The sequence below is a fragment of the Lepisosteus oculatus genome, chromosome 25, assembly GCF_040954835.1.
Source record: "Lepisosteus oculatus isolate fLepOcu1 chromosome 25, fLepOcu1.hap2, whole genome shotgun sequence".
NCBI classification, from domain to species: domain Eukaryota; kingdom Metazoa; phylum Chordata; class Actinopteri; order Semionotiformes; family Lepisosteidae; genus Lepisosteus; species Lepisosteus oculatus.
This window is the reverse complement of record NC_090720.1, coordinates 12,242,721-12,255,375: the sequence shown is the minus strand read 5'-3', so window position 1 is coordinate 12,255,375 and position 12,655 is coordinate 12,242,721. Positions and strand designations below refer to the sequence as shown.

General features: G+C 39.3%; 2 protein-coding genes across 4 annotated transcripts in view; both read right to left on the bottom strand.

The window, feature by feature from the left end:
• LOC107075487 (tachylectin-2-like) overlaps positions 1–12,655 on the bottom strand; it is a 57,211-nt gene that overhangs the window by 2,005 nt on the left and 42,551 nt on the right. The window contains exons 1-3 of one of the 3 annotated variants that reach the window (XM_069183904.1): positions 2,261–2,351; positions 1,475–1,565; positions 88–937 (exon numbers count right to left, since the gene is read on the bottom strand). The exons of 1 other annotated variant lie outside the window; for it this stretch is intronic. In XM_069183904.1, coding sequence (XP_069040005.1) covers positions 88–937; positions 1,475–1,514 — 890 coding nt within the window. In that variant the 5' untranslated portion in view covers positions 1,515–1,565; positions 2,261–2,351. Of the gene's footprint in view, positions 1–87; positions 938–1,474; positions 1,566–2,251; positions 2,352–12,655 lie in introns of those variants that run through there. One more of the 3 variants, XM_069183903.1, reaches the window with a different exon arrangement.
• On the bottom strand, positions 5,970–12,357 carry LOC138225089 (uncharacterized). The gene is made up of 5 exons (XM_069183935.1): positions 12,244–12,357; positions 10,053–10,132; positions 8,634–9,486; positions 7,023–7,203; positions 5,970–6,584 (listed from the first exon to the last, which is right to left on the bottom strand). The coding sequence occupies exons 2-5, from the start codon at positions 10,093–10,095 to the stop codon at positions 6,381–6,383; spliced, it is 1,281 nt and encodes a 426-aa protein (XP_069040036.1). The 5' UTR covers positions 10,096–10,132; positions 12,244–12,357; the 3' UTR covers positions 5,970–6,380.

Genomic DNA, 12,655 nt, shown 5'->3' with positions numbered 1-12,655 from the left:
AGACACCTCTAAATGCCAGCTTTTAGGGTCTCCCTGTGTGGGAAGGCCAGCTTGCACTATAGAAAGCATCAAGAATGATCAACTTACTGGAAAGTGGCAGTGTAGGGAACAGTGCCTGCAGTGTTGTCACAGTCATGTTGCCCGACGGTCAGAGGGACATTGGAAAGGATCTTTGCAACGTTGACTTCAAAATCCAAGCTTATGATTTTGCTAATGGTTTTATCTTGCGTGAAGGCGAGTAACTGGTAGCGATTGTAGTCAATGCCAAGATTCTGGGCTCTTTCAAGCCAGTTGTCGGTGGCAAGCTTTGGCGGTGGAGCAGAGTAGATCTTCCCTTTATCCTTGGAGACACACCACAGATTGCCATCGGGAGAGAAGGCCATGAAATAGGCAAGTTCTGCCCAGCCTCCAGTTCCAACAGTTTCAGCATGAGTGAGCCAGTCGGAATCCTTTTGAGTGGGAGGTTTTCCTTTAACCAGCTTCCCTTCTGATGTCACAGCATACAGGATACCCTCAGGGTCAAAGAACAGAAAAGGGAAAAGCCATCCTCCAGTTCCTATCTTTGTAGCAACCCTGTACCTCCAGGACACGTACTCATTCTCAGGAGGGGGACCCTTGTAGAATTCCCCACTTTTTGTCACAGCATAGAGGCTGCCTTCTGGATGGAAGAAGAGGGAGTGAAACTGATCCCATTCTCCTTTGCCAACTTTTTTGGCTGTAGTCAGCCAGTCTTCATCCGGATTCACTGGAGGAGACCCTGCATAGACGTCTGCATTACGGACTGCAAACATTACCCCAGTTGGAGTGAACAGGATGTGAGAGAAGCCTTTCAGATTTCCAAGAGGTTTCGCATGATAAAAAAAGCTTTCATTGTAGTCAACTGGGGGTAATCCTATCTGGGCAAATCCTGAGCTCTCAACACCAAACAGCAACACACCTATGAACACAAATATGGAAAGAGATCCATCACAACATTTACAGTAGGTCTCAGCTGATTCTCACAGCCTCAACTGCTTTTCATGCACAATACAATCAAGGTTTCTAGTGCAGCCTACTATGGAGGGGAAAACCCATCCTTTCACAATCCAGCCCAACACCAATAGGTTACTGCACAATTGAAGGAGACCACTAAGTTACCCAAACACACATCCAGGAAATACTCACACCCTTGAGCCATGAACGCCACCCATTTGCACCACCAAAGCACCTCAGGCCAAAAAAAGGAATGGACCCCCTCTCTCATTAATGAGATGGCATTGTTTGTCAGGAGCAATGTATATACACTATCCTCTACTTACAAATGAGGCACCTTTCAGGACAGGAAGAGAAGGCAAAACCTGTGTGCTTTCAAGCATTACTGCAACAGCAAGCCCAGGTTCAAGATGACCACTGAGCAGCTGTCCAAGTGGCAACCCAGTTTGGAAGATCAAGATGCTTCTGGTACCTAAACAGCACCATAGCTCCACATACTCACTCATATTGTCTGCTGCTGAAGTCTTAACCTGGTCAGACATGGTTGAGGTTAAGATGTTTCTTGCTGAAGAGGAGGTAAGTGTTCTATGCACCTGCAAAACAGTTCCACAGCCAAAGTAGTTATTTTAAGAGTGATCCCTTTCTCGTAGGGATGCCCATATTAAATTTGTCACTTTAACAATATAAAAATACATCTTTCCAGCCAATTATCTTTGAGTCAATCAAAAAATCAGCAGCAACTATTCCTTGAGCAAGAATAGCAGAACACCGTGAAAAACAGTAGGGGGCATAATTGTGAGAAATTAAAAAAAAAAATGAACAGATCTTAAAACAGCAAAGAGCAGGGAACTACAATAGTCCCTCACGCTGTTCTGAAGGTGACAATTCACGTTACTCTGACCTTCACACTTTTCTTAACCTCGGGCAACTGAAAGCCCTCTCCAGAACTGAGAAAAAAAAACATCATTGGGAGTGTACTTCCTTAGGATATAGTAGCCATTCTATTTGCCCTTACAGTATTAAAGTAATAAAAACACAAACGCACTAATGAACTGCTTGAGAGGTCAGGATAGCACTTTCCGTTAGACTACGAAAGATTCCCTTTTTGGGAATTTTTCGGAAACGCGAAAAACGCGTGAAAACACATGCTTAGCTATAGCTAAAACTCGGAAAGCTTATGCTTATAAATCCAGGGACGGGTGCACATCAAAACAATACGCAACTCTTTCGTTCAACAAAGCTTAAAATAAATATTAAAACGCTTCTTAAAACAACATACAGGACTCACGGTGGACCTGTATCCGCCACCTTTCAACCTCAACTCCCCAACCCTAAAACAACCAACCACACAGCTTGTACAGCTGCCCCCTCTTTTAAACCCTGAGCTCCGCCCCGCGTGTGTAAAACAGACCAATGACGCCAGACAGACGATCACTCTACCCTGAATAAAGCAAAGTGTCACGGGTTTTCAATATTGAATCAGATGCAAGAGATGGCGTACTGTAGTGCAGTACAACAACGAGAAAATACCCGCAGTTTGAAATGCTCCGTTTACGAATGTGAGCTGTATATAAATATATACGTGTGGACAAGTCAATGCGCGGACTGTGTACCGAGAGTCTCATTCCACATCACAGGTCTATACAAAGCCGGTGAGCCAGCGACTGACACAGGATTGCAGAATCAGGTCAATAGCGCCCTTGAGCTTGTGATTCTGTACTGCATATATTGTCAAACAGAGCTTTACTCTGTGTTTGTTCCAAATATACAAAAATACAAAATGTTTAATAGAACCCCGAATTACATTGCTAACAAATTAAAGGGACGCTGTGTAATACGTGTGTTGATGTAATGATCAGTTTTTAATATAACCCAATAAATATATAACCCACAGATACAGATAATTTTTCTAAATTCGAAGTACAGATTAATTTTCCCCTTGACACCGTTATTCTGATACAGCACATTTTGTCGGAAGCAGCTGTTAAACTAGCGCGGGTTCAGGAAGCAGCAAACGCAGGGCCATCACTGGGGTAAAAAAAGTGTTGAGGCTTTAATTGCAGAACAAAATGATCAGAATCAGTTATACTTTAGGTAGATAAGATCTTAAAACACAGCAGTGAGGTTAAGGTAGAGTGCAAGCAAGTGTACCGAAACAGTACACAGTGAATTAATTCCTAATTTACAGGTCCTATCACTAAGGGGTGTGTACAGTTATAAAACCCATTTTCCGAGATTTTCATTTGCAATGACTTTTCAGAATGTTTGCCTTTCACTTGGGGTTGTGTGTTACAGTATATAAATGAACGTGAAATACATTCTGATTAAATGTGTCTTGTTTGCAATTTCGCAAAATGTTTTAAGTTGGAAACAGTGTTTTGACTTTCTATAAGCATATAGAGTTTCTATAAACTGAGCAGTACAACAGCGAGCAATTACCTGCAGTTTGAAATGATCTGTACAGTATGTGTTCTGCATGTCCATGTAAAATGACTTCATTATCAAATATGCCTTTGCCTGCATGTGTTTTGCCAACTTTCTATTTTACAAAATCACTAAAGGTAGTGGCTTGTGTCCTATCTCTTACAATATGTTGGATTAACACAACAAATCATTACTAAACAAAAAGACTCAAGGGAAGTTAATATACTAATTGTGCAAGCTGTTTTACAGACGTGTCCGAATTACGTTTTTAAGTAATTAAAGGGACACTGTGCAATTTGTGGGGTGGTATAATGAACATTGTTTCTTGCATACCCTACTGAAATACAAAACTGCAAGCTGTTTTATGCACTCTGGGTCATTAATTTTGTAATGAAATACTATGGCAAAGCAAAGAGTCAAGGAAGCATCAAAATGGATATGATTTGGAAAGTGAAAATGTACTGAACTCACTTCAAGCCATCTCATTTTACAGGAACAATTTTTGAAACTTGAATCTGAATACAAAATGTATGTTACAGAGCCGTCTTGGTCTACATTATAATAAGTGTAAAGTGACTTATTAGATACAATGCTTGTATGCATAAAAATCTCAGGAGGGGGACCCTTGTAAAATTAACCACTTTTTACCACATCTAAGAGGCTGCCTCCTGGATGGAAGAAGAGGGATACATTCAATATTGAAAGATCAATGGGTTGCATCACAGAAAAGCTTTCTATTATAGGTAGTAGGTTACCCATATATACAACCAGGAAACATTCATACCCTTGAACCATGAAAGCCACCCATTTGCAGTACTGAAATAAAGCAGGGAGGAATTTAAGCAACACAGTTCACAAAGGACTGAGAGGGAGTTGCCCTCTCTCTCATGAGGTAGTATATCTAGATTATAGTGCACGACCAAGCAATGTGGTTAAAAATGAAGGACTTCTGAGTAAGCATGAAGTTTTGCCTTCTCTTTCATGGAGAGAAAGTATATCATTATATCAGGCTTAGAGGAGTGGCATGCATAGTTTGTGCCCTCTCCATGCCCCTGATCCAATGTACCAAAGAAAGAAACCCCAGAGGCATTTGTTCAATAAAACAGTAGATCTTCCTATAGAGGACAGGATCTAAGTTCTTCAGTGGTTTCTAATAATGTGGAAACCATAAATTCATCGAAGGAACAGAGGAAAAAGAAAAACTGGCAGCTACAGAGAGAAGAGTAAAGTAGGAGCAGAGAGAAGAGAAGAGAATGAGAAGACAGAGAGGAAGACAGAAGACTAAAGCTCCTTGTTCTAATCAGATTTTATGACCAGATTCAAGTTCAGTTTTTGAACTTTGTTAAGAGAACTTGCCATTCTACTGCTTTTAGGAAACTCGGATTTCCTATATAGAGAATCCCTGGGTTACAAACACAATCTACTGGTTAGTGAATGGATTTTATGGAAAAGTGAGGTTCCCATTCATTTCCCGTTCATTTCATAGCATCCTGATTTCTAAGAGGTTGTGATGGCCATCATCCCTCCTCTAGAGGGCGCTCCTACGTTTTCCAATGTGTTGCCAGTTGTATTTGTCCCAGCTGTATCTTATCCTGTTTTCCCTACTGAAGCCCGGCGTCTCCATAGTTCTGGGCTCAGCTTTGGAAGACGGATGCCCGGAAGCCTGCCTACCACCGGGCACAGGAGTGGCCCAAGAGCACAGGCTTCACCATGGTGTCCTGACCTTCTGAGCTTGGGGCTCGGAGCGCCTTGTCCTGTCAATGTTTTAACTATCTGTATTCCTCGTTCCCTGTTCCCTGTGTCTGTCTTGGATGGATCTCCCGGCACCTGGACTTTGGACTGACCCTGATTTCCCCTACTGGACTTCCTTTCGGACTTGTGCACCTACACTCCCCCCCTGCACCAGATCACTGCTGTCACCACCCCCTGTGTTTCCATCCGCCCTGATCCTGCTGTGTCCTACCAGATGTCCTACTCCAGTCACTTCCCGATTATACCATCTCATATAGAGTCTTTAACTACGCATTTCACAGTAGAAACAGCTCCCGTGACAGAGATTTAACTATTAAGTCGAGTAATGAAAGTTAAAATAACTTTGCCCACTTGGCTCAGGGTTAACCTCCTGACATAGGAGGAGGAGGCTAGAGTCCTTCTGGGAGGCCGTGCAGAGAGAACACTGACCAAGGGCTAGCTGCAGAGGTGGAGATGGGGTGGAAGAGGGATGCGAAAGACAAATGTAAGGGACAGAGGGGGATAAAGTACAGTATCTATGATGGTTGAGTGAGAAAGTGATGTCCTGATTAATTACAAATTACAGACAGCTGAGCTTTCATCATAAACTCCTTTAAAAAAGTTGAATTCACGTTTAAGCCTTCAAGAATCAGGGCTTGGTTTATTAAATGCCAATCTTTAGAAAGAGGTAACTCAGAAAACTAACTGCACTCGGGCTCTGCAGGACCAGAATTGGACACTGGTAGTCAACAAGACAAAAGAGAGACAAGCAGAAAACATACACCCTTCAAATATTTTATTGACGCACTTATCATTTTAAATTATTTAGTATTACAAAAATACTAAATATGTTCCAGGCACCAAAATGATTATTGAAATGATATTTAATATTATATTTAATATATAATATAATATTTTTTAATAATTACAAAAATTAAGGAGAAAAAACCCAAGTACCGTATAGTGAAGATGATTAAATGCAATAGCTCTGAACAATCCAACACAAATGGTTTGGCATACAATTAGTTCTAATTATCATATCAAATTGTAGTTTAAAAGAGAAATGTATTCAAACAAATTCCTTGATCAGAGAGAAATTAAGCAAATTAGTATACTTATGCTGTTGAAGGCAATACCCATTTTACTAGATAACAGCAAAAGCTAAATAGCTTTGAATGTTAAATTACTGGCATTTTCATATATATATACTCTGTAAGGTAAAGTATCTGCATGCATGTAACTACTAAACTGTTTTAGTTAACAATAGGCTCTTCCTTTATTGCCACTTTCGAAACTGAAGCTCCAGTCCATGTCCCAGTGATAGTGGTCTGGTGTCCGAAGACAGTGAGCACCTTCGCTGTGTAAGGAACATCAATGATCCCCTTCTGGACTACAGCCTTGAATCTCACAGCCTCCCCAGGGGGCACTGTAGCATTCAGGCTGGATGTTTTAACAATCTGCAATGAAAGAAGCAAAAGCCATTGGCTGGGGTCTCTGCTTTCAGAAAACAGTGGACAAATACAGCATTCAAAACCAGTAAGCTAAAGCAATTCACTGGTTATGGCAATAAAAAAAACAAAGGAAGAGGTAAAGGTTTATTCCATGCTGAAAGGGAAAGAAAGAGACAGTGTTTCATCTGTAGAGCCTTTTTCAGATGTGCTTGAACTTAATAAAAAAACAAAGCAATTTAAGGAGTTAAGTTGTAGTTAAAATGTGCATAACAACAGTGTTCTAGTATCAAAGTCACCATGTTAGTCAAGTGCCCTGTTTTCTTCTTCCATTCCACATATACAAAACAGCGATGTCTTACTCAATTTCTTTGAGTAACAGCCCAGGGGGCTTAAAGGCACCATTCATCTTCAATAGCTTAATCCAGTACTGGGAACATACTGTACCTCTTTCCTTTCTGTCTCTGTAAAACTCCAGTTGTGAGTAGTACTGGCATTAATAGAGACTGTGGTTTCATTCGCAGCCAACAATGGGATTCCAGCTTGAAAGGTTGTTGATGCTCCAACTGCCAGAGTAAATTCATGAGAATGGGTGAAAGAGCTTTCCAAGGTAACAGTTTCAGAAAACCTGAAAAAAAAATCACATTCTATTTTAGAACTTAGTGTTTCAAGGCTGCAGACTGTATCAACCTGGCTGCACCACACTGGGAAAAGGAAGACTTGTGTAAGTACTTGCCTGACATACCAGCCGGGTGAATTTTATGAGCTTCAGAGATAGTGAAGATGGCAAGAGAGGGTTTTTTCATGTTGTTACTGCTTGCTCAAATTGTGGCTGACTAAAGCCTACCCAAACCTGCTGACACTCTCCAGGTGTGGAACCTCCCAGACACAGACAGCTGATGGTGCATCTGCAATTTCCCTCACGGGATCAATAAAGTATCTATCTATCTAAGTAAAGTCATTGATCATGAGAAGAACATGCAAAATCCTCACGGAGGAGGACTGGACTAGAGTCAAACTCAGGATTCAACAGTTTCGAAGTAGTTTCTTTGCAAGTTTTTGGCTGTTCTTTTGCAATGTTAGTAATTTTTGTATCTTCTGCTGGTGCTCCTTCATCTTTCCTGTCACATATTCTAATTCTCCTCAAGCCCGAAAATACCCTCATGACATCATCATTAAATTCAGCATATATAGAGTGGACAGGAAGGTAAGTTGGTAGTTTTTCAAATGTATTGCAGTACATTGATGATGATGATGATGATGATGATGAAGATAATAATTACAAGTAACAAGGACTCCCCTCCACTACCATCAATGAGTAGCTCTGCCAGAGTGCACTAATACACTCATCACACAGCAGCTCTCAATGGGGAGGAGAACAGAGAGTTGAAGCCAATTCATAGATGGAGATTACTGGGAGACCATGATTGTTAAATTCCAATCTGAAATTTGTCCAGGACACCATGGTAACACCCCTACACTTTTTGAGAATCACCCTGTTATTTTTAATGACCACAGAGAGTCAGGGCATCGGTTTTATGTCTCATCCGTCTCACATTATAATGTCCCCGTCACTATACTGGGGCATTAAGACCCACCCAGACTGCAGGGTGGGCACCCCCCACTGGTCCCACTAACACCTCTTCCTGCAGCATTCTTAGCTCTCTCTGGAGGTCTCCCATACAGGCTCACACCTGCCAGTTGTGTTGCAGTGTGGTGATTCTTCTTAACCACTTCTATAACATTTTTAAAATTGTTTAAAGTCAAATTGAGAGTCAAGTGATTTACTGACAGGTTATAGTTTAACATATATGTAGAAATGTATCTAAAGGTAGATTTTTCATTTAATAATATCTCAAAAAAATTTTCAGACATCATTAAATTCAAATTTTGTTACCCTTAAACATCTTTGTGTTAAATTTGCCAAATGATTACCAGCAGTCCTACAATTTAAGTTTTAGATCTATTGGCAGTGTATTTTGTGTGTATTTTTTGTAAGTATTGTGTATTTTGTAATATACAGAAAAATGAAAATACAACTTAGAATGCAGCACTTACTCGAAAGTTGCAGTGTAAGGAACAGAGCCGGTAGAGTTGTCACAGTCATGTTGCCCAACTATCAGAGGCTCTTTTGAAAGAATCTTTGCATCTTTAACAGAAAAATCCAAACTTAAAATTTGACTTATGGTTTTATCTTGCGTGAGGGCGAGGATTGGGAATTGATTGTAGCCAGATCCAAGATTCTGTGCTCTTCCAATCCAGTTATCACTGGCAATCCTGGGTGGTGGGGCAGTGTAGATCTTCCCTCCATTCTTGGAGACACACCACAGATTGCCATCAGGAGAGAAGGCCATGAAATGGGTAAGTTCTGTCCAGCCTCCAGTTCCAATAATCTCACTGTTTTTATTCCAGATGTAGTTCATATCATTCGGAGGGCTTCCTTTAAGCAGATTCCCTTCTGTGGTCACAGTGTACAGGATACCCGCAGGGTCAAAGAACAGAGAAGGGAAGCACCATCCTCCAGTTCCTATCTTCGTAGCAACCCTGTACATCCAGGACACGTACTCATTCTCAGGAGGGGGACCCCTGTACAGTTCACCACTCTTCATGACAACATAGAGTGTGCCGTTTGGATGGAAGAAGAGGGAATGAACTTGATCCCACCCAGACCTTCCTACACACCGAGCTTTCTGCTTCAGCCAGTTCTCATCTGGATTCGCTGGAGGAGACCCAGAATACAGCTGTGCATTACAGACTGCAAACATTGTTCCTTGAGGGCTGAAGGCGACGTGAGAGATGCCTTGCAGATTTCCCACATATTTCGAATATTCACTGAAGTTGTCATTGTAATTATTTGGGGGCAGTCCAATCTTGATACGCCCTGATCTTTCCATGGCAAACAGCACCATACCTTTCCAAAAAAAAATAACTTTTATAATCAAATAGTGAACAAAATAACCAATTTCACCAACTTCAAATATCCTAATCTTTAAAAGACCATTATATAATAGTAATACATTTAATATAAAATCTAACTAATGAAAACAAAGCAATAAGAAAAAAGGACAGATTGTAATGGTTTATTAGGATTTGGTGTCCTCCCAAAGTGGGAAAATAATTAATCAAAACATTCAGTGAGAAACTTGAAATTGTTTTACATACAGTATTTATTATTCTAAGTGAACTGTTTAGAATCTAAATGTTATCTGGCTGTAGAGCTCTTTCAGGTGTTTTCTTTTACATGACGTTAAAAAATTCTGGAGCTTTGAAACCTTCAATCTTGACATTATAGAGTAATTCGTGTAGATCAATTTCAAGATTAATTTCTGAGTCATTGATATCGGAGTCTCAGCCTTTGAGCTCACTGTCATGTGAGTTGATGGTGCCCTGAGTGCCCATTTTATCCCTTCAGACAGCTCCTGTAGATTTGCAAATACAGTTTATCTGTGAAACAATGTCAGTTCTCTACATACTCACACATATTGTCTGCTGCTCCTGAAGTCTTAACCTGGTCAGACATGGTCTCTTTCTGAAGATGAGGTCAACTTTCTGTCTGTCTGCAAAACAGAATTCCATACACAAAATAACATTATTTTTCACATAACTTACAAGTAGGTACTTACTACTTAGAAGTTTCCTAATATTCTAATAAGGCATGTTACATCTACAGTACCACAAATATACAGTATGCCAAACTACCAACTACATTCTGTGTTAATTTTTATTCTGATACATCAAGCGGGTTGTGTCAGAGGCAATTAATAATGAATTTCTTAATTTTTAATTGTTATGCTAGTGTGGATTGAAGCTATATTTGTAGGAAGAAATGAGCAAAATTAATCATATATAGATAAGTTCTTAAGACAGCAGTGAGGTGAAGACAAGTACACTGTGAGAAACTATACATAAACAATACACAGTTCACTCCTTCCTAATTTACAACTGCTATAGTATTACCAAGGGGTGTATCCAGTTATAAAAAAATCTTTTCTAGATTTTCAATTATAATTACTTTTCTGTTTGAGCATTTACATTGCACTTGGAGGTTGTAACTTACAATATGTAAATGAACATTAAATACATTTTAATTAAATGTGTCTTGATTTCAAGCTATTAGGTCACAAAATGTCTTAGTTTGGAAACATTGTGTAACTGTATGTAAAATTCCTATTAGCACTGTATGTGTTGTGTACTGTATGTCCATATAATGTGACTTGATTATCAAACATGGCTTTGCCTGTATGTTTTTTCCAGATATCTATTTTAATAACCACAAAAGACAATGTTCAGAATCCAACATTTTTTAGATTTTCACATAATCTGTTGCAGGACTACATTACTCTCTGGAATTGCCAGGTGGCACAGTGAATCTATCTTAATGTGGCTTTTGCACAAATCCTATTTTAATCATAACAAGTAAATGTTTATTAACCCATTAGTGCTTTCCTGCACTAATCATACTGTACAGTAACACTAACTGACATTTTTCATTTTTTAATTAAATGCAGTAACAGAATTATTCGTAATGAAATATAAATTAATAGTAATTAGAGAACAGACAATTTATTGTTAGAATTGTACATAGTGGCTTTATATACTAATTGAAACAATAAGGAAATATATCTTATTTAAAACAAAAAAGAGGTTTTAAGTGATTTGAATGACTTTCAAAGAATGACTTACAGTACAGTATGTCACTCTAATTGGATGAGCTAAATTAAAAGCTACTAGTGTTACTTTTTCCATTTTCTACAAAAGGTTCAATGAAGCTACAAGCTTTTCATTATCCATTACAGCAATAAGACACCAAGTGTTCATGGAAAACATTATAACTTTATATCATTTTATAATGATAATAAACATTAGGTAGTTCAAACGAGCATGCCAGAATGTTTCCAAAATAACCATAGCAAGTGACTAAGTTAAAGACTCTGATGCAGAAAACGTTTATGAAAAAGATGGAATACTGCTTAAAGTTTTATAAAGCAAATTAATAATTAAATATACAGCATATTATCCACCCATCCATTTTCTAACTGTCACGGAATCTGGGGTATAGCTGTGGAGAGAGACCGGCAAGAAGGGAGGACCCTATGTGTAGCGGCAGGAACAGAGCAAATAAGGGGGTTTGCTCGTGGCTCAAGGTATCGGGCGAAGTCGGAACGAGACATAAGACCTCAGGTAGCGGATGTGGGGCGACGTGGTGAGGCGAGCCTCTCTACAACCAATCCCAATACCGAGCGAGAGGAAAGTGAGACCCGGAAATATATAGCCCCAGACAACAAGACAAACCAGAAGAACATGTAAAGCACAGAGAAACAAGGAACAGGACAGATACATGTACAGTTATGTGATTATTATTTAGTCAAGCAAGATGCAGTAGGACCATACATAGGATTGGTAACAGTAATGTACAACGCTTGCCCTTGGGAATATTATGGTGTACAGCAGTATCAGACATTTACTAAAGTAAATGTACTGTGGGATAGTAATGATTCCCAGAAACATTGCCATGGTATTTTCTTGATATTCTTATGATATAGTATAGTAAAACATTCTGAAGGCAAATCACAACACTTACTGTGGTTATACAATTGTAAATTGGAGAAAATACTGTAAAACACTGTAATGATGACCTGTAACACATCAGCTATGAAATGAAACTTACCTTGGTTACACTCTGAAGAAAGCAGCTTTTGAATCACACTTGGTCCAGCAGGTACTGTATGAGTATCAAGGTAACGATTTCTTCAGTGCTTCCTCTCTGACTGTAAATGCCTGTCCTCAGCTTCATATTTATACATACAGTATAAAAGTAAAAACACCTTAAAACGTTTTGGATTGGATATTATCCTTCAACACTCCCCTTTCACATGCAGATATCAGTTTTTTCTTGAAAACACATCAAAGACACATTTGCAGACAGAACAAGTTCTGTAAGTACAGTATATCGAAACCGTTTGCATTTTTTAATATTCCTGCTTTTATGTAACTGAAATTCATTTGTTTCCCCAAAATTTGATTTCCAAATTAAAACAGAAGTATTTCTTGAACTGCAGCAAAGATTGCAAAATGACTTA

Bases quoted from the DNA above. Each gene is read 5' to 3' on its own strand.
- LOC138225089 (XM_069183935.1), bottom strand. From the start codon at position 10,095: ATGTCTGACCAGGTTAAGACTTCAGGAGCAGCAGACAATATGT. The intron at 7,204-8,633 runs GTAAGTGCTGCA...TTTTTTTTTCAG, and splicing joins CCTTACACTGCAACTTTCGA to GTTTTCTGAAACTGTTACCT. The intron at 6,585-7,022 runs GTACAGTATGTT...CTTTCATTGCAG, and splicing joins CAGAGACAGAAAGGAAAGAG to ATTGTTAAAACATCCAGCCT.